The sequence below is a fragment of the Lonchura striata genome, chromosome 2 (assembly GCF_046129695.1).
Source record: "Lonchura striata isolate bLonStr1 chromosome 2, bLonStr1.mat, whole genome shotgun sequence".
NCBI classification, from domain to species: domain Eukaryota; kingdom Metazoa; phylum Chordata; class Aves; order Passeriformes; family Estrildidae; genus Lonchura; species Lonchura striata.
In genome coordinates this window covers 4,917,428-4,940,130 of record NC_134604.1, presented here as the reverse complement: position 1 = coordinate 4,940,130, position 22,703 = coordinate 4,917,428, and the positions used below count along the sequence as shown (strand labels likewise).

The 22,703-nt window shown below is 39.4% G+C and overlaps 1 protein-coding gene across 1 annotated transcript in view; it reads left to right on the top strand.

Moving 5' to 3' along the window:
* The window catches only part of UVRAG (UV radiation resistance associated), a 79,632-nt gene extending 57,261 nt beyond the window's left edge, over positions 1-22,371 (top strand). The window contains exons 14-15 of the mRNA XM_021532428.2: positions 11,218-11,309; positions 18,680-22,371. Coding sequence (XP_021388103.2) covers positions 11,218-11,309; positions 18,680-19,382 — 795 coding nt within the window. The 3' untranslated portion in view covers positions 19,383-22,371. The remainder of the gene's footprint in view (positions 1-11,217; positions 11,310-18,679) is intronic.
* The last annotated feature ends 332 nt before the right edge of the window (positions 22,372-22,703 follow it).

Sequence of the window (22,703 nt, the reverse complement as noted above, 5' to 3'; positions counted from 1 at the left end):
AGACTTCAAAGTGGTTAGTAGAACACTATGGGTCCCATGTTAATGCTTGAGACTGTATGCTGTTGGATATAAAAACATAATAAAAGTAAATTGGAATTTCTGGGAGTGCTTCTACTACTGATTTAATCATGAAAGTGTTAGGATGTCCACATAAACTGTTGCAGTCACTTTTGTTTTGATGTCCTTGGTCAAATATTGCTGCTTTATATAGTTCTGCCAAGTGGAAATTCCACTCTGAAAGCAGAGCAGGTAGATAGTGTGCAGAAATGCATCACAAAACCTCTGTGCTCTGGGGCTGACTTAAAAACCCAAGATTGTCTGAGTTCTTGTATGTTTCTTGGGATGCTGAAACTGTTGAATTTACATAACTTTTAGCAAGCCGTATGGCTGCTTTCAGAGAAGTGTCCAGATAAGCTTCATTCTTGTGAACATGTGAAAAATTAAGTTTGGACAGAGAATGAGCAGCTGCCTCTCTCTTATCTCCAGACCATCACCAAAGGTGTTTACCTTAATTCAGAGAACCAGTCCTCTTTGTCAGGAATAAGTGTGAATCGGTTGCTTAATTCCCTCTGTGCTGTGGCAAGGTTGGACTTGCCTGGGAAGAATAGTAGTGACTTCACTGGAGCATGAAAACAAGAGCCTTGGTCTCTATCACCTTACTTGAATCATTCATGCAAGTTTTGAGCACTGTGACAAAGAACCCAGAAAAACTCGATCAACTTGAAGAAATATTTTGAAATTATTTGTATAAGCTTCTCTGGTTTCACAGATTTTTTTTTTTTTCCTTTTACAATTACCTAGAATTCTGTCAGCAAGGAGAAATGTGAGTGTGGAAGAAATGAGATGGCATTGATATTAAATAAAATTACTGACTTAAAAACTCTTCTAGAGATAAAGGGGTACCGTTTTGTAAAACAGCAGGATAATAACACTGGAAACCACATTTTGCACTCAGGAGAATTCAGCTGGAATTAGAAGCAGCCTAGTGCTGGCTTGGTAGAGTTTTTTTTTTGGAAAAACTTGCTTTGCTGTTACATTCCAAAGCTGAAACAATGTGTGTTAATTCCAAGAGTTCATAATAACTTCCATCTGTATGTGAGCATGAATTGTTTCAATACCCATATTTTCTGTTTGTAAAATTACATCCCTCACAAAGTTCACAGAGGAGTTTTTTGAGTTGGATAACATTATCTAACGCTGTAAGTTTCCATTTAGGATTTCAGCTGTTTGACTCTCACTAGCATAAAAATTCAGGGTTTTTTTTTCGAAGAGAAATTAGTCACTTATGTCTAATAATACCTACGAAAAATATTCACTGTAACTATCAAAGGTGAAGTACAATAGAGTTGCTAAGAATGGGAGTGAATTGCACAGCTCTCCAAAGCATTTGACAGTGGGAGAGCATTCAGCAAGTACTAGCCCCATAAACTCTGTAGCCCCTAAGTTAGGGATGTGTATGGAGTATCTGAGGCTTTAATAGGAGAAAGAGGTGAACTCTTGTCCTGGTATTCACAGCGGAGTAATTGATATTACATCATGAAAACCTCTTGTTGTGGTGGATGAATATTAGGAAATCCCTGAAGCCTGGTGATGTTTTTTGTGGGTAAAAAGTGAACACAGAACAGGGTCAAAATGGCAACTCTCAGAGTCCTCTTTGTTCTGAGCATACAATGTGGGTGGCACCCAGTTCTGCTGGGGCACAGACGTGGACCTTGTGGAACTGAGCTCTCACAAGTGCTTGAGCAGTGGTCTTGCTGCTCTAGGTTTTTTCATCTCAATAATTTAATTAATTTTTTTTTTTAAACTTTGAAGTAGGGGTTATTGAGAGTAAAGTGGTTTTGAGTTTTGAGATGCAGGCCTTTAAAAAGCAAGCATCTTTATTGCTGCTTTACTGGCTGCTTTGCTATCTCTTTCCTTCGTTCCCAGAGCCTTAATTGCTTCGGCCTGACTTCAGTGTAGGTTCTTTATTACATATGATGAGTTGAGCTTAATTTAGTGACCATCTTCCCTGAGGTGAGTGAGTCCCTAGTGAGCAAACACAGTGTTACTGTGGGAGAATAATTTGCCCAAAATTGTGCACCCGGAAGACTGAGGGTAGTGAGGCCCTGGCACAGGTAGCTCAGGGGTGCTGTGGCTGTCTGATCCCTGGAGGTGGCCAAGGCCAGGTTGGATGGGGCTTGGACCAGTCTGGTCTAGTGGAAGGTGTCCCTGCCCATGGCAGGGGGTTGGAATGAGATGAGCTTTAAGGTCCTTTCCAACCCAAACAATTCTGTGATTCTATACTAAATTATTTCTGTCCTGTATTGGTCATTATGTCTGATGCATGCATTTATGATGTGTAGCCATTGAGGAGACCATGTGTATCTTGTTCATCAAATTTCCAATTTTTTTAGGTATTCAAGAGGTTGTCTCTTGCATGATACTTGACAGGTATTATTCCTTGTCAAGTTCCCAGATTTCTTGTAGAGGACATAATTTCAATAGAGCTGTAAATCTAGTTTCTTTAAGTACCAATAAGAAGGGAGTTTACTGCAGCTATTTTCTTGCACAGGGCAGTAAAGTTATTTATACTCTGATTGTCAAATTATTTCCTATTTCAGTCAGCCACTGAAGTTCATTGAATTAATTTGCCTCTTAATCTTCTGGATTTCTTATTCTAAGTTTTATCTTAGCTTTATCACAGAACCAGACAGCATCTCTATGACTGTATGACTGTTGTGAGACCCCTTTTATTCTTTGCTGTGACCTTGTTCACTGTCTCTGACTGGTTTTATTTGACATGGCCTCGGGGGTGGTGGTGCTCTGTCCTTGTCTAAATTAATGGCTCTTGAAAAGTAGACTTGTAAAACCAGGTGTTGGATAATTTGGACCATTTTACAACTCTTTGTTTTCCTACAGCCAGCCCAAAGAGTGAATGTGTCTAGTCTTACCTCAGTTCATAGAACCATTCAACAGTTTGAGTTGGAAGGGAACTTGAGACCATCTTGTTCATGGGTAGGGACACCTTCCCTAGGCCAGCACCCTCCTTACACCAACCCTAGACCAGGTTGCTCCAAGCCCTGTCCAACCTGGCCTTGAACACTTCCAGGCATGGGGCAACCCCAGCTTCTCTGGGCAGCCTGTGCCAGGGCCTCACCACCTTCTGAGTAAAGAATTTAGTATCTAATCTAAATCTGCCCTCTTTCAGACAGGGATAGGAAAATGGGAAGAGATTAAAATCTCTTCTGGTTTTCCTATCCCTGTCTGCCCATATAAAAAGTTCATAGCTGGTGTTTGTTAGCAGACAAACATATCTACATAGAGTGTCAGAGCATCACTTCCAAGTTTATTGAAACCCGTGGAATTTGCTACACTGTATGAAATAAGGTTATTTTTTCTGCTGTTCAACCTGAATGTTATGCTTAGAATTGTTTCACAAGGAAGCCTTTTTTTCTCATTTTTTTTGTCAGACCATTATTGTGTTGTGTTAGACTGATACTCCTATTCAGATTGGAATCACTTGCTCAGCCCTACCCAAAGAATAGCTCTGCTTTCATCTGACAGTCATTAGCAATACATGAACTTTGCTGTTTGATATGAAAAAAAAAAAAATAACACTCTTGTCAGCTCCCACAAGGTTCTTTTTCTCATCAATAGAGTACAGATCCAGGGAAGTACCTAATGTCTAGCCCTCCTCTTGTGTGTCCACAGCCACTGTGTCCACATGGTGGCAGGTGGTGTTTATGTGCTTTGTGTAATCTGCTTGAGAAGCTGAGCAGCCAGTGCTGCTTTCCTGGGAATGCTGCTTTGTGGGTGAGTTGCTTGTCTAATGAACAAAGTAACATTGACAGAACCATAGAAGAAAACCAAAGTATTTGTTATATTGTTGGTGTAGCTGAAGTGCCATCTTCCTAATACCTGCATGGAATTAAAGTTGAATGCTTGTGTATTAGTGCCATATGTAAGAGGCTGAACTGAAACTCAGCTGTTAAATATGAAATGAGGCAAGAGGTTCAGTTTCTGGTCCTGTTAGACTATCAAACATGAGAGAAAATCAACTCTATAATAGAAACTAAAAGCTTTTCCATGGCAAGTTGAACAGCAGAAATGTTAGGCCTAGAAATTTGTTTTGGCAATAAACACTAAGGAGCAAAATTCTTTAAAGAGTTCTGTGGGTAGTGGTGTATATGCAGTGGTTATGGCCCTTTGAGTGTAGGATACTGTGACTTGCACACTGCATCTTTTATGAGGCCCCTAAACTAAGATCATAACACATACAGTTCAGAAAGAATGCACCATCTGAATCCAAGGCAAATTTAGCTACATACAGAGAAGTGTTCTTGAAAGAGCATAGGTTGAAGCCAGTCTAGTCCTTGTCTTGTGAAGTGCCAGATTTTCATTTCAATAATAAGAGGAAGGGACTGCACCTGAAACACCACAAAGTGCCTTCTCCAGCTGTGTAGAGCCAAAAGCTCTTAGGAGAGGTTTTATTCCTGAAACTTTCCTAGGGTAACAGTGAGCTTAGCCAGATCATTTAGAATTGGGGAATTTATATATGTTTTTTGCAAACCTTTTGGAAAGGCTTTCTTTTTTCCTTTCCTATCGCCCATGCCAAGAAAAAAATAGGTTGAAATGAGACTGGATTAGTTGTAACTGAAGTCCTGGCTTTCATTCAGGTGAAAGCCTGCCTATCCTTGTCTGTAGCAAAGGCCAGTATTAACTTGCTCTGTGAAGGAGCAGATCTTGGGTGTTCAACCAGTACAGATCCTGGCACCTGCCGACTAAGCCCAGGCAGTGCTGGAGGCTCCTGCAGCTGTGGTGGGATAACCAGTGTGGTTGCGTGACTTCTTATATATGGACAAGTTGGGAGGGCTTGAGTATTTCAGCCTGGAGAAGAGACAGCTTTAGGAAGACCTCAGAGTCCCTTCCAGTGCCTGAAGGGGCTCCAAGACAGCTGAAGAGGGAGTTTGGAGAAGAACCTGGAATTACAGGACAAGGGAGAATGGCTTCCCACTGCCAGAGGGCAGGGTTAGATGGGATATTGGGCAGAAATTCTTGGCTGTGAGAGTGGTGAGGCCCTGGCACAGCTTGCCCAGAGAATCTGTGGCTGCCCCACCCCTGGAAGTGTTTGAGGCCAGGCTGGACAGGTCTTGGAGCAGTCTGGTCTAGTGGAAGGTATCTAGGCCCATGGTGGAAGGGTTAGGGCTGGATGAGCTTAAAAGTCCTTTCCAACCCAAACCATTCTAGGATTTTGTGATAACAGGCAATTATCTTCATCTCCCTTGTAAATGTGGGACAAATCAGGTTAGTTCAGACTAAACATGTTTTAAAAATTACTGATTTTAAGTATGCTTCAATGCTATAGCATAAAATGCAGTTATCTCCTCTTACTGCTTTGGTTGCTGTTTCTGTGCCTTATTTGCTATTGCTAAATCAAAATTGTGGTGGGAGTCTTTTAAGATGGTTTTAGTGAAGACTTTAGGCATGCATTGGTTGGCTTGAGGAACTTGAAAGAGTATGTTCAATGGGTTAATGAAGGACATGGGCCTTCAAGGATTTGGATGTAACTTGCTTTCTTGTTAGTTTAATACTCTTGAATGAGTTGCAAAGTAAACATCTGCTTTTCAGGTGTAACTCTGGGAGACGGACACTGGCATATAAAGATAAGTCATGATATCTATGGAAATAGCTGTTATATTTGAGCACTTCTTGTTTGGATGAGGGCTGTCACTACTGTAGCAGTCCTCTATTTGCTCCTTCTGAAAGCAAGATTGAGGACTTCAAGACTTGATATAATCTCAGCAGTTAGTTTTATTTATTCAGCTCCTACTTCCCCAAGAATCTTAAAAAAGTTTTAAAAACCCTTTTGTTATGTTTACTTCCAAACTGTAATTGATTCTTACCAATAGTCTTTTTAAGTATGAAAGATAATTTTCATTTTTAGATGCTTAGTTTGGAAGTACATTATCTAAAGAGCTATTGATACCACAACATGTTTCAGTAATGTTGTAGCTTAAGGGTTTTTCAGTAAACCCACAGAAGTATTCAGAGCTAGAACAGCTAGCCAGATTCAAGGCAAGCAAAAAATTTTATAATTGCTCCCAAAAGATATAAACACATATCTTTTGATTATATAACAGCAGGCATTATTTCACTCATCCCCCTAGTTGTTTATATAGCAACAGGCATTACAACAACAGTTCCTGTTTTCTTTATTGCAATGCTTAGTAATCTGAATATCTGTCAGTGTTCTGTCGTACTCTGAAAAGTCACTCAGGATCTTGTAAAACAATTAACTATGTCATTTTAATAAAACTTCTAAAACTTAGTATTTCTGTTTGACATTCTTAATGTTTCAGTGTTTGACATTCTCTGAAAGCCTTATGCAAATGCTTGGCTTGTGGCCAGCTCTGCAAATTTGATTGAAACAATAGTTTTGCTTCTATTTTTCTCTGTATGTTTTCACATTTGTGGAGCAGGTGGTTTTTTGAAGTTCTTGAAGCTATAAAGAGAAACTCCTCATATAGCTGAAAATAATTCAAAATTGGTTTTGGCTGCCTTAATATTGCAAGATCTTTGCCTAGTGTAATAGTGGATTGAGTTTACCTATTGTGTACTCTACTGCTGCAACATCAAGAACCAGTTGCCTGCAGTGGGGACTAAGGGAAGTCCAAAATACAGCAGATTTTGGCCTAGACTTGAATATTATGCACAATATGTACTAAAATGGCTTATATTTTGAGCTTTAATAACATATTGTGACTGTTAGACTGTTTCCACATGGCTTAGAACAAGATGAATATGGCTGGGAAAACAGTGTGAGAAATGATGAACAGATGAGGTTAGAATTGGAGTCATTCTGCACTTTCCCCTCTCCAAAAAAATTTACTTGAGCCCAGGTACTCTGTGGTTTCTGGCTGGAAGTAAATGTATATGCTTGTATACAATTAGTTATTAAATACTGCTGCAAGAATTAGGATAGGAAGTGGACTGTTGTTTTTTGCACATAAATGCAGGATATAATTGTTTTTCTTAAGAGTACCCATAGAGTGGCAAACCTCTTAATTTTGATCGTGGGTGCAACCTGCAAGTACCCAGGAATGGAAAGATAGTTAATTGGTTTATTTTAAAGCCAGCTAGATTGAAAAACTTCAGTAGTCCAAGTACTTCTTATAGACTTTATAGGAAAGTAACTGAACTTTTGCAGGTTTGTATTTTAGTTAGTTAACAAATTATGTATCTCTACAGGTAGATTTGATGAATGAACATTTTGCTGTGGAATTGTTTCCTTTAGGAAGGCAGTAAGCTTTTCTGTTGTTTAACATGATTTTAGGTCACGATTTTTAAGTCTAGGAGTCTGATTGATGAAATGAATCCTTAGAAGCTCTTTGGTTGGCAGTGGAGTAGAGATGCTCAGATTGGAGCTGGTTCACAGCTGGTTCACTCACCTTCCAGTGTAAGTTCAGACCATTGCAGAGAATAAAATACAGGTAGAAACTGGAGCAACCGAATATTATTTTTTCTCATCTTGGAGTGTAAAATAATTATGCCTAATTTGTTACAATTTAACTTCAATTTGTCATGCCTCACCTACAACTAATGCTGTGGTTTTGTTGATATTATTCTTTTAAGGAAATTTAGTCTTTAAACACTTTATTAGAAAGATAATACAGTTTTTGAAATAATAAATCTACTTTTTGCTCTGAGAACCACTGTTTAAATGCAGCTTATTTTAACATTTGTGGTTTTCTGTGATGTTGGAATATATAGGTATAATAGAAAATACCCACTGGTAGGTCAAGCTCCTTTTCTGTAGAGAAGTTGGCCTTAAAGTAAATGTATTATCCTGTTTCTTGAGATTTCTCTGTACAGATAATTCTTTACGTTCTTCTGCCTTGAACTTTATAAAATATGATGCATCTTGTCTCCTATATCTTGTTTCTGTGGAGTAAGAGTTGCTAGTAACAAATATGAGAGCAGCACTTGGGAAAACAAAGCTGTGCATAGGAGCTAAATATTGGTATAGAAATCACAATTAATTTTTTATCACTGGAACATCATTAACGATTTACTCGAAGTCCTGTGGGGAATACATGGTCTTCTATGTGAATGCAAATATTGGACAACACCTCTTCACTCCAATTAAAATAGGCACACTTTCTTTGGATGCTGGGTCTGTAATATCTTGAAGAATTTATCTGATCTTTAAAATCTTAAATAAAATGCTACTTTTGAAAATTATTACATTGGAAACTTAGTGTGGAGATGAGTGACTTTTAATAGCAACAATTGAAATTTGAACCGTTTCTTAGGAGAATTAAGACAGCACATAGTTACCTCTATCTGCTCTTGTGTTCCTGCCCTCTTAATTCTTACAAGCAAAGCAGCTCCTTCCTTCATTTTTCTCTTTTTAAAATTGATTTTGATGTTAAGAAGTACTTGTGTGAATCCTACTGTAACGAGTCATAGGGAATCATAGAATGGTTTGGTCTGGAACAGAACTTAAAGTCATCCAGTTCCACCCTCCTGCCATAGGCAGGGAAACCCCCTCTAGATCAGGTTGCTCCAACCCCCATCCAGCCTGGCCTTGGGGCCCCGTCTTTCCAAACCTGGGGCACCCCCAGCTTCTCTGGGCAACCTGTGCCAGGGCCTCACCACTCTCACAGCCAAGAATTTCTTCTCATATTCCATCTAACCCGGTTCTTTGTTAGGTAGAAGTCAGTCCCCCTTGTCCTAAGTCCCTCTCCAGCTCTTGGAGCCTCTTTAGGCACTGGAAGGGGCTCGGAGGTCTCCCTGGAGCCCTCTCTTCTCCAGGATGAGCACCCCCAGCTCTCCCAGCCTGTCTCCAGAGAAGAGAGGGGCTCCAGCAACCCTTCATGTATCTCCATGGTGTCCTCTGGATTCAGTCCTTACGACTGTTGTTAAATGTTAAATGTTCTTCTTGGATGAGGTGGATTAACTAGTCCTGCATATGTGGTGTGGATGTTAAAAAAAAATTAAACTTAAGGGAAGGTGTATGAGAATGCTTTATGGATTGGGGAAAAAACCCCAGTCCTTTCTAATATTTGTTATTTTACATTGTCAGAGGTTAAGGAGAGGAGGAAGAGGAATTCTGATCTTTTAACTAAAAAAAGTTGTTTTTAAGCTCCCTCCACCTCCTTGTTCACATTTATTTGGAATTGTACCTGTAGTGGCCTGCATCATGCAGCAAAGTAGAGATTTCTTTGTCAGAATATGTGAGACTACTACATAATTATGTAAAACAGGAGTTAACCTTCACTGCATTAATGGAGTGATAATTTTGAATCCAGACTAAAACCCGATTCATCAGCTGATTTGTGAATGTTTTTTTTTCTGTCCCAGAAGGCAGATAGGTTTTTAAGCGACTTGTGGGTTTGTAAATACATCAGCAGCAGCTTGTATTGAAGCAGACACAAGGCAGTATTGCTTTACTTTTAATCTATTACAAAGCAAAATAGTATGCAGTTTATGAAGTTAAATAATAACTTTTTCTAGGGGTTTCATGAAACTTGCACCCTAACTTTACTTAATATGCATATCTACTATTGGAAATATGAAAATGTCTTTTAGTAGAAGCAGTGGTTTTACTCATTTTTGGATACTGAGGTCTCCCATGAATTCTTCTGATCTTGGCTGTTGGAGAGATCCCTTAATTCACCTTATTTTCATGCTTTGAAACTTTAAAATGTGAGAATGACTATAAAAAAGGGTATTCCATCAACTTTTCATTGTTGGAGGAGGAAGAAATGTAAGATTTTTGAGGTTGGTGGGTTTTTTCTTCTTTATTTCTTTTGTTCCAGGCTAGTTCTCCAGTTAACCAATTCCGCTATAATCCCATCAGGAGAATGTAGTGATGGTTTTGTAATTTATATTGTATGGTGGTCTTAATCCAGGTTCTGTCATTGTAGCAGAAAATATGAACCCAAGCCATATGATTTGGCTTTGTCCATATGGAAATAATAAACTGTAATAAATGGCCAGCTGTTGTACAGTGCTACAGTACTAAGGGTGGTTTTCTTCCAAAATAATTTTTCTTTCTGAAACTCAGACAAGCATAAAAATCATTCCCAATTTCAGGAGTCTTTTTCTCTGAAAAACTGATTGTTTGGGAGAAGTCAAAAATTTTTGAAACTTAAGATACTTTCTGGCATCTTGCTGTCAGGAATTGTGGAAGCAGGTGTGTGATTCTAAACAAAATAAATTCAACTTTGAGTGGGACTGTTCCATGTTTCAGCAAATAGCTCTATCAGCACTACATTTGTGCAGTTACTGTGTGTGCCTATGTTGGAGTCCAGCAGAGACTTCTAAAGCGTGTTAATGTATGCTGGGAACTGCTTATTGAATTGGTAGTGCATCATTCCCATAGCCTTAGAGATACTGGAATGTAGGGTGCTGGGTTTTTTTAATTTTTTTTTTATTATTATTTTATCCATACAAGGGATACATTTCTCTGCAAAGTTTCCCTGAAATTTTGAGATTCGAACTTTAAAGACAGACTTTTTTCCTTCCATGTGCTGTTTTCTTCAGAGGTATTTTTAATTAGGTGGCTTGTTAAACATGGAGTCTATAATTCTCAGCAGTGACAGTTACGTCATGTGGACGACCTAAGAACAACTTGTAGGAGTCAATATCCAGGTTAAAGTATGTCAGTGTTTAAAGCCATTCCCTTTGCTAAATAGCATCTGAGTGCTGGATTTAATTATGATACTAATAAGAGGCATTTAAATGCTGATATAAACTGTGTAAGGAGCACAGATATTGATCAGTTGTGTGACAATATGTATTTTCACTCATTGATGTTACTATAATAATTCCATTACTGATTCCAGTATGCACTAATACACTCTGACAAGTACACACAAATAAATACTTGGAATTCATGAATACAGAACATTGTGATGGAATTTGGTGTCTTCCCATAATGGCCATATTTTTATTAAGCTGTCAACCTGCTCTCCTGTTGCAGATAGTAAATGGAGAAAGTGTAAGGAGGTTTAAGAGTCAAGTTGACTGATTATTTTGTCCCTGTTCTTGGGTGGGTTTCCTAATACAAATAGTAAATGGACCATTTTCTTAAAGGGAGTAAATATCTTGGAACTGCTGGATAATCATCCTAAACTTTCTAAAAACTTAGTGACTTAACTGACCATGATGTTGTATTCTTTGGGATTTGGAAAGCCGTGCTAATTTTAGGATTTTTTTTTTCTGGTTTTGTAGCTTAGATACCAGCATGGGCTGAGTACTCCAGATCTAAGGCAAACTCTTCCTAACCTGAAAAATTTCATGGAGCTTGGGCTGATGGTTAGGTGGTAAGTATTTTTTATAATTTATAAGAAAGAGGTGGGCACTACAAAAAAATTGAAGGTAAGAATTTATCTCAAGCAGCATGTCTTAACAAGCTGAGCATGCTTGGCAAGATTTTGACCTTCCCAAAATACAGACTCTGTAACTGTCCACAACATTCTACTGTTTTCTTAGGCTTTTACAAGTTTTTCCATATGATGGACCCACAACCCTTCTCAGAGGTTGATGTAGCAAGGGAATCCTGTTTGAAAATGTTCTTCACTAGAGGGAGGTGAATTAATTGTTGTCTTAAGACCATATTTTATGTTTGGTAACAGGTGCACCTTCTGTATCAGACTGCTTAAGCAGAACAAGTTGTAGCCTGGGCAGTCTCTGACTGTGTAATTCAAGTAAGCTGCATAGAGGAATCTGAATGATAAACAACACAACCTCTCTGTAATATAATTGCTGCTAATGTAAACAGTTGTAGCATGTTCAGTGTTGTTGCTAAATGAGAAGATACTTTAATAAATAACTGAAGGCTGTAGTATCTTCCAGGGAAATCCCATGTACTTCTGTTCTGATTCACTCTGGAGGACTCAGACTCATCTTCCACTGTCTGCAGAAAATCAAATCAGACAGTGGAATGTTTAAGGCTAAAGTTAGTTTAGTTTTATCTTGCAGCAGTTGTTTCAGCAGGAGGCTTAACCAGTTCTCCTTAAATAGAGGTGAACTTTACTAAATGTGAAGCACAGTTTACTACCCAGTGTATTTCAACAAGTGATGGTTTGTATTCACATGGTTTTAATTTATGCTCTTTGAATTGCATGCACTCATGCAGTCTCTTGCTTTATGCAATTATTTTCTCCTGCATTTTCATCTAATCATAGAATCATAGAATGCTTTGGGCTGAAAAGACCTTAAAGATCATCCACTTCCCACCCCTTGCCATGGCCAGTAGATCAAGTTGCTCCAAGCTCCATCCAACCTGGCCTTGAACATATCCAGGGATGGGGCAGTCCCATCTTCTCTGGGCAGCCTGTGCCAGGGCCTTACCACCCTCACAGGGAAGAATTTTTTCCCAATACTCCATCTAACCCTTCTATCTGTCAGTGGAAAGCCATTCCCTCTTGTCCTGTCATTCTAGGCTCTTGTTCAAAGTCCCTCTGCAGCTCATTTGGAGCCTCTTCAGGCACTGGCAGGGGCTTTAAGGTATCTGGAGCCTTCTCCAGGCTCATCACCCCCACCTCCAGGTTGCTGTTTGGAGTCTTGGCTAAGGAAAACAAATATAGGACTAGGAAAAGTTTCCACTTTTAGCAATACTGTAAAAAGCGTTGCCTGATGGAAATTCAACTCAGCCAACAGAGGAAGTAAATAGGTCCTGAGAAGAGGAAGGTCAGCCCCTTGTGCAGTTTTATTCTGTAAGTAATTTCAGGCACAGCTGAAAAGATTCTCCCTGCTTTTGTTTTTTTCTCTAGCAAGATGCATAAAGAAAAGCATTCTTCACTGGGAAAATATCACAGTGAGTTTTTGTGTGGTATCCATTACAGTAGTGTAAAAATCCTCAGATGATGTGTGCTCCCCTCAGACCATCTGATAATGAAAGGCCAGACTGTGACATTTGTAGCACTTCTCTCTGCTTATCAGTAGAGTGGGAGGGGGAGCAGGTCATGGGTGTCTGGTATAGTCTTGAATAAGCAGAAGTGGGTTGACACTGAACATATGAAATGGGAATAATTTTCAGTGTGGATACCTGTTCTTCCCTTCTGGCATATGCTGTCTCTGAGGAACTGATCTGGAAACTAATTATGCTTCAGAGGGTTTGGCACCATACAATCTTGTTGTTTTCTGTAGGTGATGCATGATCATTAACAAAAGAAAGCACTTTTTTTCTTTGGCTGGATAAGATTTCCATGTAGGAATATTAAGCATAGTTCTTCTGGAGTATCCCATTCCCTTCTCCCCATGGATGTCTATGCCTCATTTTGTTCTCACGTCCAGAATAGTTGTTTTTTTTAACTCATTATTCCAATCAATGCTTCTTAGTGCTTCTTAATAATATAAATGGAAATGAGGCTTTACAGGGAGTGTGGCTTGAGGGGAAAACTGGCTAGACTTTCATAATTGGGCAGAATACAGATGTCCACTGTCCTGTGGAGAATACCTGATTGTGAACATTGAAACAAGCAGACAAACCACTAGCTGGTAAAATGAATATTTGAAGGAATTTTTTGTTTTCAGATTACTGTGAGTTGTCTGATACCCTCTGACACAAACTGTAGTCATTAAAATGTTTCCAGGTTATTCTTTATTTGCAGGATAAGAGTAGGGACACAAGAGGTTTTCTTATCCACGTACTCACTTGCACTGCCTGATTTGTTTGGTTCTCTTGCTGGTCTTCAGTTTCTTTTCTGAGCACTGTAGCTGGGTTTCTCTGAATTTAAATTCTGTCACCACCATTTTAGATTAAAAGCAAACCCAAAAACTCCTCCATGGCTTTTGTAGAAGAGCTCACTTATACACCCATTAGAGCAAATCAGGCTGTAAAGTCTCTGCTTCAATCTTCTGTGAGTTCCCCTGTTTTGCCTGGAGCTCTGGGCTAGCCTTTGGCCCTTTGGAAGGTCTGCAGAGTCCAGGTTTAGTAGCTGGGTCCCTGAGCCTGGTGAGATTTTTGTTGTTTTGGTTTCTTAGGCATTACACTTCAATTATTAATACATGTTTTCACATCCCAACTTGTGCAATTTATTGCAGCAAGCTTGCAGGTCTGCAAGCTCTGCTTCCATCTTCATACCTCTCCTGGTACCAATATCCTGCTGTGTTTACTTTTGTCCCCCAAATCTTTTCTGTTTCCTTTTAGGAATACTTCTCTCTGTTTCCAGGTTTTTTTAGTCCTAGAGTTTCACTGGCTTCCAGAAAAGTAGCTCAGTTTTTTTAGGTTAGCTTTTGTGGATGCAGAAGGCCCTATGCAGCTTTTGTCCTAAATCCTTTTTCTTGTGAGCAAGCAGTTTATTCCAGCATTTGAGACCAAATCATAGAAAGGTTTGGATTGGAAGGATCCTTAAAGGCATGTTCTCCCAGACCATGGCCAGGGATACAGACCAGGTTGCTCCAAGCCCTGTCCAACCTGGTCTTGAACACTTCCAGGGATGGGACAGTCACAGCTTCTGTGGGTAACGTGTGCCAGAGCCTTACCACCCTCACAGCCAAGAATTTCTAATTTCTAATCTATATATAACCTCTTCTAGTTTAAAACCCTCACAGCCAATAATTTCTTCCTAATTTCTAATCTAAATCTCCCCTCTTTTAGTTTAAAACTGTTTCCCCTTGTCCTTTCCCTCTCTGCCTCTTTAAAAAGTTGCTCACCCTGTTTTTTAGAAGTCCCCTTCAAATCCCCACTTTCATGTAGCCTGTCCATTTTTAACATTTTTAATTAAAATGGTTTTATTTATTTTTGCATGTTCAGATTTACCTTTCGCAAGTTTAGGCTCTTTAGATTATGGTTGCATTAAATCAAGAGACTGACTCATTTTCTCTCCTGTTCTTCAACTTTCTTTTTTTCCCCACTGTGTAATTTGTGAGGGATATTATTTGTGATTAATAGAAAGTAAAGAACATGCTGCAAACCTGAGGAGTCCAGCAAGAAGATTTTTTTTTAGTGAATAGACAGTAGACTTATCTAATGCTGGCAAATACACTATACTCCTTTTGAATAGCTTGTCTGTATGCAGGGAAATGCCCTTTTGAGCTGCATTTAAAGATTTTCCTCAAAAATACTTGAGTGCCAAGGCTTAAATTTGTGTTTTGAGGCTATGTCTTGATTAATATACTGCTAGAATCAAGAAGAGCCCAAAATTTCTTAGTTATGACAACTCTGGTGGCTTGATTTAAGAAGATTTCATTTTTAAAATGTGTAGCTGAATTTCTTAGCTGCCAAAAGATGCAGTTTCATCTTAACTTCATATTGGCAGCCTTCCTATTGTACATTATTTTACCAGTAATCTCTAAGAAGGTGAGAAACTATTACTGCTTTTTAGCACAGTTGACAGGATATTGGCTCTGAACTACTCATGGGGCTTCAAGCATTTCAGATAGCTATAAACCAACCAAAACACCTTAATTTAGTATTCTTACTGCCATGAGGTCATAGTTTACAACACAAAAAGATCAAATGATGTTTAGGTTTTTGCAGGTTTTTTTAAGCATTCTCATAGCAAAGAGCTGTAGCTGTGGATTTTGGCTTTTGGCCAGGCAATCAAAATTTAGTATTTTGTCCATCTGTGATCCAGTAACATTCCTCACAGGATATATTTTGTGGGGAGGAAAAGATACCTATTTGAGCCTGCAAATTGTATTTTGTCCCTCATATTGGTTTACAGTTTCTCTGAGCCACTTTCAGACAGATTGAATAATCACAGGTGAATCTGACCAAAGAAACATTTTGTCAAAACTGCAACCACCATGTGTTCACTAAGAAAACAATTTCAGAAGTGGTTGTGTCTCACTTCAGTCACTTCATCTCACCTGTTTACAGTGGGGAGTCTGTGTCTTCCACCTTAGGGCTAAGAATGCTCAAACTGGCTATTTGTTAACTCGCAAAAATTACTATTTAGGGAGAAAATAACTACTTTGTCATTTTGCTGCCAGAAAAACTTAGAGATGAAGTCAGACTGTTAGAACTGGCTTTTTAGATTTAGATACAATTGAAACATTGAAATTGGTGACCTGAGGCTTCTCATAGTTTTTTTTAAAATTTAGAAATCCTGCTTTCTGACAGGAACTATACATAACCATATGCGTAGCCAGTTCTAGTGTCATCCAACCTGATGACTAAAAGTCAACAGGCCCTAATAACAGTTAATCAAATCAGTTTTTATACTCTGTAAGTAAGTCACAGGCCATTCTTTTTGGACAGATGTCCACACCTGTCTGTGTGTCCCAGGAGACCAACCAGGGGATTGTTGCTGGAAGCTGAATCAGCCCAACCTGAATAATTCAGCTCAAGGCTGTGCCGTAGAGTAAAGGGCTGTGCTCCTTCAAGCCAAACCCTTCTCACTGGGGACAATACCTGACAGTCTCTAAAGTGTGTTACTGGATGATAGTTTCCTAAAATTACTCTCTTTTTTATATACTTTTATATATTTTTATTAATTTCATGAACTGTGAAGCTCAAACGACAATGTCTCTAAACTGATGGAGGGTGGGTTTGGTTTAGAAATCAGGAAGCAATTCTTCCCTGTGAAGGTGGGGGAGCCTGTGTTGAAGGCTGGGTTGGATGGGGCTTGGAGCAACCTGGTCTAGTGGAAGGTGTCCCTGCCCATGGCAGGGGGATTGGACCTAGATGGTCTTGAAAGTCGCTTTCAAACTAGACCCTTCTGGGATTCTGTTATGGGATTCTTTCTCTGGATTTTACTTTGATGTGAATGCTGTGAATTCTGGTAACAGAACAGCCTCAAGGAAAACACAAATGGAATAGACACTCTCCATCAGCTCCTTGTTTTCATAGGTATTAATAGCAGCCTTGTATTCTGAGCTCTGTGCCTCTGTTTAAACATTACTTTTGAACTAAAACTTCAACATGACTTCTATTCTCACCTGGAGGGAAAAACTGGATTAAATTGTTTCCTGATAGCACAGGAAAAAACAGTTTAACCCACTGTACCCAGAGTCCTTACGGATTTGTTTTACTTGCCTGCAAGACTATGACCACTGTTCTACTTACAAGAGAGCTATTTATCTTTTTATGTTTGCCTTGTAGGCACTTGTCACTCAGCCTGAGCTTGTTGCCTAGGTTGCCCCCTGTGATCAAGAAGAGGCATCCAGGGAAGATGACTTTCTCACTGATCATAACTTGCTCTCAAATTGGGGATTACCACCCTTCTCTCATTTTTCTTCCAGTGACTGTGGAACTCTTGAATGGCTGATCTCTAAAACCCTTTATACATATTTACTTCTATCCAGATGTGTTAGATAATATTTGATAAGCAGATAAACCATACTGTTGACTTTATTCCTCCATTATCAGATTTGGTATGTTATCCCTGTATTTATTCCTGACTGATGCTCAACCCATCTTATTCATATTTATTGGTAACAATGGACAGTTTCTGAACTCTGCCTCCATATTTCTCCAGCAGCTTAAAACATGTTTTAAAGTCTTAAGGTCCATTTCAGTGCATGTCAGCCAAAGAATCTGGCTGCAAGCCGTTTTTGTTCTAATGCATTAGTTTGAATATCTGCTCAACAAATGGAGATAATTCCTGCTTTACTGCCCTATGGAGCAGCCCTTACCTACTCTGCTAACTGAGAAGTTATTTTGTAGATGACAGAATGAGTAACTTACTGCTACTACATTTAAATCACTTGGTATAGATAATCCTACCAGTTCAATTTAGTAAGGAAGGGAAAATATTTTGGCTGCTGTACTAAAGAGGTTAGATATGCCTGAACAATGCATGTTAGCTTGAGTAGCCTTGTTGTAAGACCCTCTTAAAAACTCTCCTGGCCCTGCAAACTAATTAATTTCTCACCCATTTTTGTGTAAGGTCTAGTTTTACGAAGGAATTTAGGAATGTTTCCTTTGAGGGGAAATATAAATTTGTATGTTCTCTGCAACAATTTTTAAAGCTGTTTTTCTGGTGCCAGACACCTCAGTTTTCATGTTGGTTTACCCAGACACTTTAATTTCTTCTGCTTTGTAGAAGAGTTGCTGCTGTGCCTAAATTGAGCTGATTAACACTTGCTAAAGAGTCACAGAATACCCTGAGTTGAAGAGACACACAAGGATCATCAGCTCCAACTCCTGGCCCTCACAGGACACCCCAGCAATTCCACTCTGTCCTGAGAGCATTGTGCAAATGCTTCTTGGGGTCTGACAGCCTCGTGGCAAGAATAACTCTCTGCCAATAGTGAAGCTGGTGTGGTTTTTCTCCTTTGTGCAGCTGTCAGGGAAGTCCACTGTTGGATTCTTTGCTCATTCTTTGCTCAGTTGTTATTACTCACTTTTGAAGAGTTTATGATGACCCAGTATAGCCCATAAATACATAAATATATGGTCAATAGTAATATTCCATAAGCGCAGCTCAGTCCCATAAAATGGTGTTAACAGTGCAAATTAGCGTAATGTGATAATTTCCTGTGTGATTGGCTTGCCAAACCATAGAGCTGTGTTAGTGTTCCTACACAACCTCACTGGTTTTCAGTACAGCTATCTTCTGGGCTGTCTTCTGTGGTTCATACAGCATTAATGTGTTTGGGGTTTTAACACTTCGGGATAGAAGTTGATGGCCAAACAGAGCCTGGAGTTGTGATAAAACAATTGTTTCAGCCTTTGGTTAAACATCTGCATTGCTCGTGAGCATGCCTGATGGGTGTGATCTGTCCTTTCCTTCTTTTGTAGCGATCGGCACCATATATCCAGTGCAATTCCTGTTCCAAAGAGACAGAGCTCTAGCTTTGGCAGATTGGATATCGGCTTTTCCAGTGGGCTTCCTTCTCCAGATAAAGGACTCCGAAAACGAGCCAGCACAGGAAGCGAGAGACTAGAGTACAAAACTCCTCCTCCTAGTTACAACTCTGCTTTAACACAGCCTATTGCTGTCACAGCCTGTGTTGGAGAGCTGGATAAAAAACCAGGACCCATATGTTCTTCCTTGGACACCTCTATGGACTCCTCCAAAAGAAATACCAAAAAAGGCCAGGACTTGTGCAGTAGTTTAAATGGAGAAAATGGAAGCCTAAACAATACCCAAGACAGGCAGGAATCTTTCCTAGGACGTTCTAGTGCAATAAATGGGGCATTTCTGCCTGGTGAGTGCTCTGACACCATGAACAACGAGCAGCCCTGTGAGTTTCAGCCCTCACTGAGCCCTGTGCTTTGCTGCACTGTGGAGCAGGCAGAGGAGATCATGGGTATGGAAGCAACAGGGTTCAGCACAGGAGATCAGCTGGAAGACTTTACCTCCATCCCAGTGGAACACGCTGTAGCAGTTGAGTGTGATGAACAAGTCCTAGGGGAGTTTGAGGAGTTCTCTCGAAGGATCTGTGCACTGAATGAGAACATGTCCAGCTTCCGCAGACCTCGTAAAAGTTCGGACAAGTGAGCTTGGATGGAGATTTGATAGCAGACATTGAAGTGAAATCAGTGATCTGTATAGAAATAAAATTGCACTTATTCTTTATATTAATTATGAAAATAAAAAAGCTAAAGTTGTTCCTATGGTGTTAGACAAATGGACTTGAGCACAATAACACAGGATCATGGTGTATTCACAGCCCAGGTAACTTCATTCTGCTTTAAGTCCTTTTATGTTTGGTATTTATAATCTGTTGGAGGTTTTGTGTTTTTTTTGTTTTTTCTTCTTGGGCATTGGAACCCATTTATAAAAGCTTTTCTGAAAACAACTTCTAGTGCTGATCAGCCCCTTCTATGAATGTTTGTTATGTTCTTAATTATTATTTAGAGTTAAATTTATTTTAATCTTTTCAGAAGAAAAACCCTTTAATATATTTTTATGGTAAGATGTCTTTACATTCTCCCATGTATTCCTGTGTTTGCTTGAGCAATGTAGTCAGTATTAGAGAAATACCATGAATTTGCTACAGTTGGACAACTTTATTTTGGCTGTACTCTGTAGCCTTTGAAGTTCTAGTTTGCACTGAGAAGTCTTCAGTTGGCAGTGTGAACTTGATAGAGAATGAGCACCTGTGTGATTTTTTGCAGTTTCCTTGCACCTGGTTAATCAGAAGTGACATTTGGGAGTTTTTCCACTCCTCTTTTCCTCCATACTTGCTCTTCCTACCAGTGGAAACCTTGAGGAGTAAATCACCTCTAAGGTGATTATTACACAGATTTTTTTTCTGTTTAATAATCTCAGCCTGACCATTCCCCAATTAGGTTGGGCACAGATCTCATTAGAAGGGACTTAACGAGCCCAGTACCAACATGGGGTTCAGCTGCTACCCTCCAAGGTGTGCAGTGGGAGCAGTGTGCCATGAGACACTTCAGACATCTTCCAAAAAACCCAGACTGGGAATGAAGCACTTTGGAATTAGGTGAATGTGTGGAATTGCTCCATCCTCTGTAAAAAGGAGGCACTTAACATAATTCATCTGATTTTTTTTTTTTTTTAACCATCTATACTTTGAGGGAAGAAACTTCCAGTATTTGCTGGAGGTGCATTTTGCTGTTGGATAGGTTACCACTGCCACACGTGTTCAGCTGCACTAATGAGAAAGCAATTTGCAGCCTTCTTTGTGATTCCTGGTATGTATTTCAGTTTGGATTTCATTGCTCTTGATTTCTATATTGTATACCCAAGAATCTGAGCTCAGTTGTGAGCTCTGAAATATAAAAGTATATAGCAGAATAAAAATAATTCATCTTGTCTGGCTTTTTTTATCTCTCCCTGTTTTGTTTTCTTTTGAACCCACAACGTAGTCTTTTCCTAACTTCACTGTAAGGCTAGCTGAAATTAACTTTTTAAAAATACTGATATGTATAATCTCAGCTTTCTGTTATCAAAACAAGACATGTTTGTGAGAACCAGTATACATAATAGCACTGTTCTAGAATATGCATTTTTCCAGGTAATGCCTTAATGATTGTATTAAAACTATATTCACATTTCTTCAATTAGCTTTTAATGGTTGTGTCCACAGTTGAGTGGTTGGATAGAGCCTCTCTGCAGCAATTTGCTGGCTTCAGTCTGTCCCAGGATGATGTGCTAGATGGGAGTACTTGGATACTTTGATTTTGAGACACTGAACATGATTTCAGGTACAGAGTTGGACACATCTGTGAGTATCTCCTCCCCCACATTAGCTCCTCTGTTCAAACCTCATGAAAACTTCCCCAAAGGAAGTGCTACAGAAGCTCAAAGCACTGCCATCATCTTTGGAAAGGAACAGGTAGGAAGCTCTTGCTGTCATTTTGCCTACAGAAGGAAAAATAAACACCTGAAAGAACAGCACTTTGTAGTGATGAGCATAACATATTCTGTCCTGGGCCCTGTACCATCTTCTGATACCAGTATAAATTCAGGTGAAATTCAGTAACTTTGGGTCAGTTTTGCACCCTGTGGGATGGGATCTGCCACGCTCGAGGCAGCACGGGCCTGTTTGTACACACACTCGTGCTCCTATAGAACAGAAAACCATTAGCTTGTGTGTGATGATGACTTTTCAAAGCAGCCCAAAGAGTAGTTGTGAAGTCACTGTGTTTCGTAGGTGAACGTGGAGAGTCTCAGCACAATTTAGCAGCTTGTGAAATTAGGTTTGCACAGCATCATGGGACTTTTTTTTTTCCATTAGTTGTTTATTTCTCAGGTTGCACAAACCAAATGAAGTCTGGTTCTCCTCCCCAATGTTGTGTTGCTGTTCCTGTTTAACCCTTGTAATTGGTAATGTGCTAAACACTATGGTTAATTTTTGTATCTGTTGCACAAAGCTGCTCAGATGGGCTTCCTATGGCTGTATCTTTAAGGTAGCCTTAAATTATTCCTGTATTTCTCTTCCACTTCTACCACTTTCCTTGTAGCAGGTGGTGTGTGGTGGGACAGCATCACAGGGCTGATGAAGCATAGACCAGCTCCTTGTGGCTGTGAGGAAGAGGGTTGTACAGACTGCAGCCATGTCATAGCTTTCTCCTTTTGGTGGGGTTTGTTTTTTTTTTTTTTTGACCCCCTGTAAATTACTTTGGAAATAGTTGTAGTGGAAGAGAAACAAACAGGAGGTTTGAGGGTGAGATAATGGATCACAGTGTACTTTAAATTTCCAAGAGCCTTTCAGTTCCTGCACAGCTGTGGCACTTAAGTCTGCAACTGTCTTCAAATTGAGAAAGCATTTCATTGCAATCTCAGTCTAATCCCTCATTAGAAATCCTTAAGATTTTTGAGCATATTAGTTTTGGAGTATCAGATCCCACTATATTTTTATAGCAAGCACAACAGCATTGATTTATCCTTGCTTGATCAGGTATCTAAAATAAGTGAGACTAGAATATCATATAGTAAATGACACATTAAAACTATGTTGGCAATTGCAGGAAAGCTCATCTGTCTTTATAAAATAAAATTTATTTGTATCTCTCAACTTGTGTGTCTTCTTCAATGGCTCTTTTGTGTTTGTTTTCTTCATGAGCTTAGTTTAAACCCCAGTGGCCTTCCTTGGCTTATTGATCATCAAATCAATATTGCTTACAATGTGAATGGTTGGGCAAGATGATTTACCTGAAACACTGACTGCCTTGGTGGTTCCAAATCCTGTTTCAGAAGAGCTGGTACTTTTTCATGCTTCTCCCCAAAAGATGGCATGCAGCTAGAAAAATAGCTCCAGCCCTACACTGGGACTGGGGTTAAGCTGGATTTGTAGACATTTATGGGTAGTAGAAATACTGTGTTCCTTCATCAGGGAAGCACTGCTAT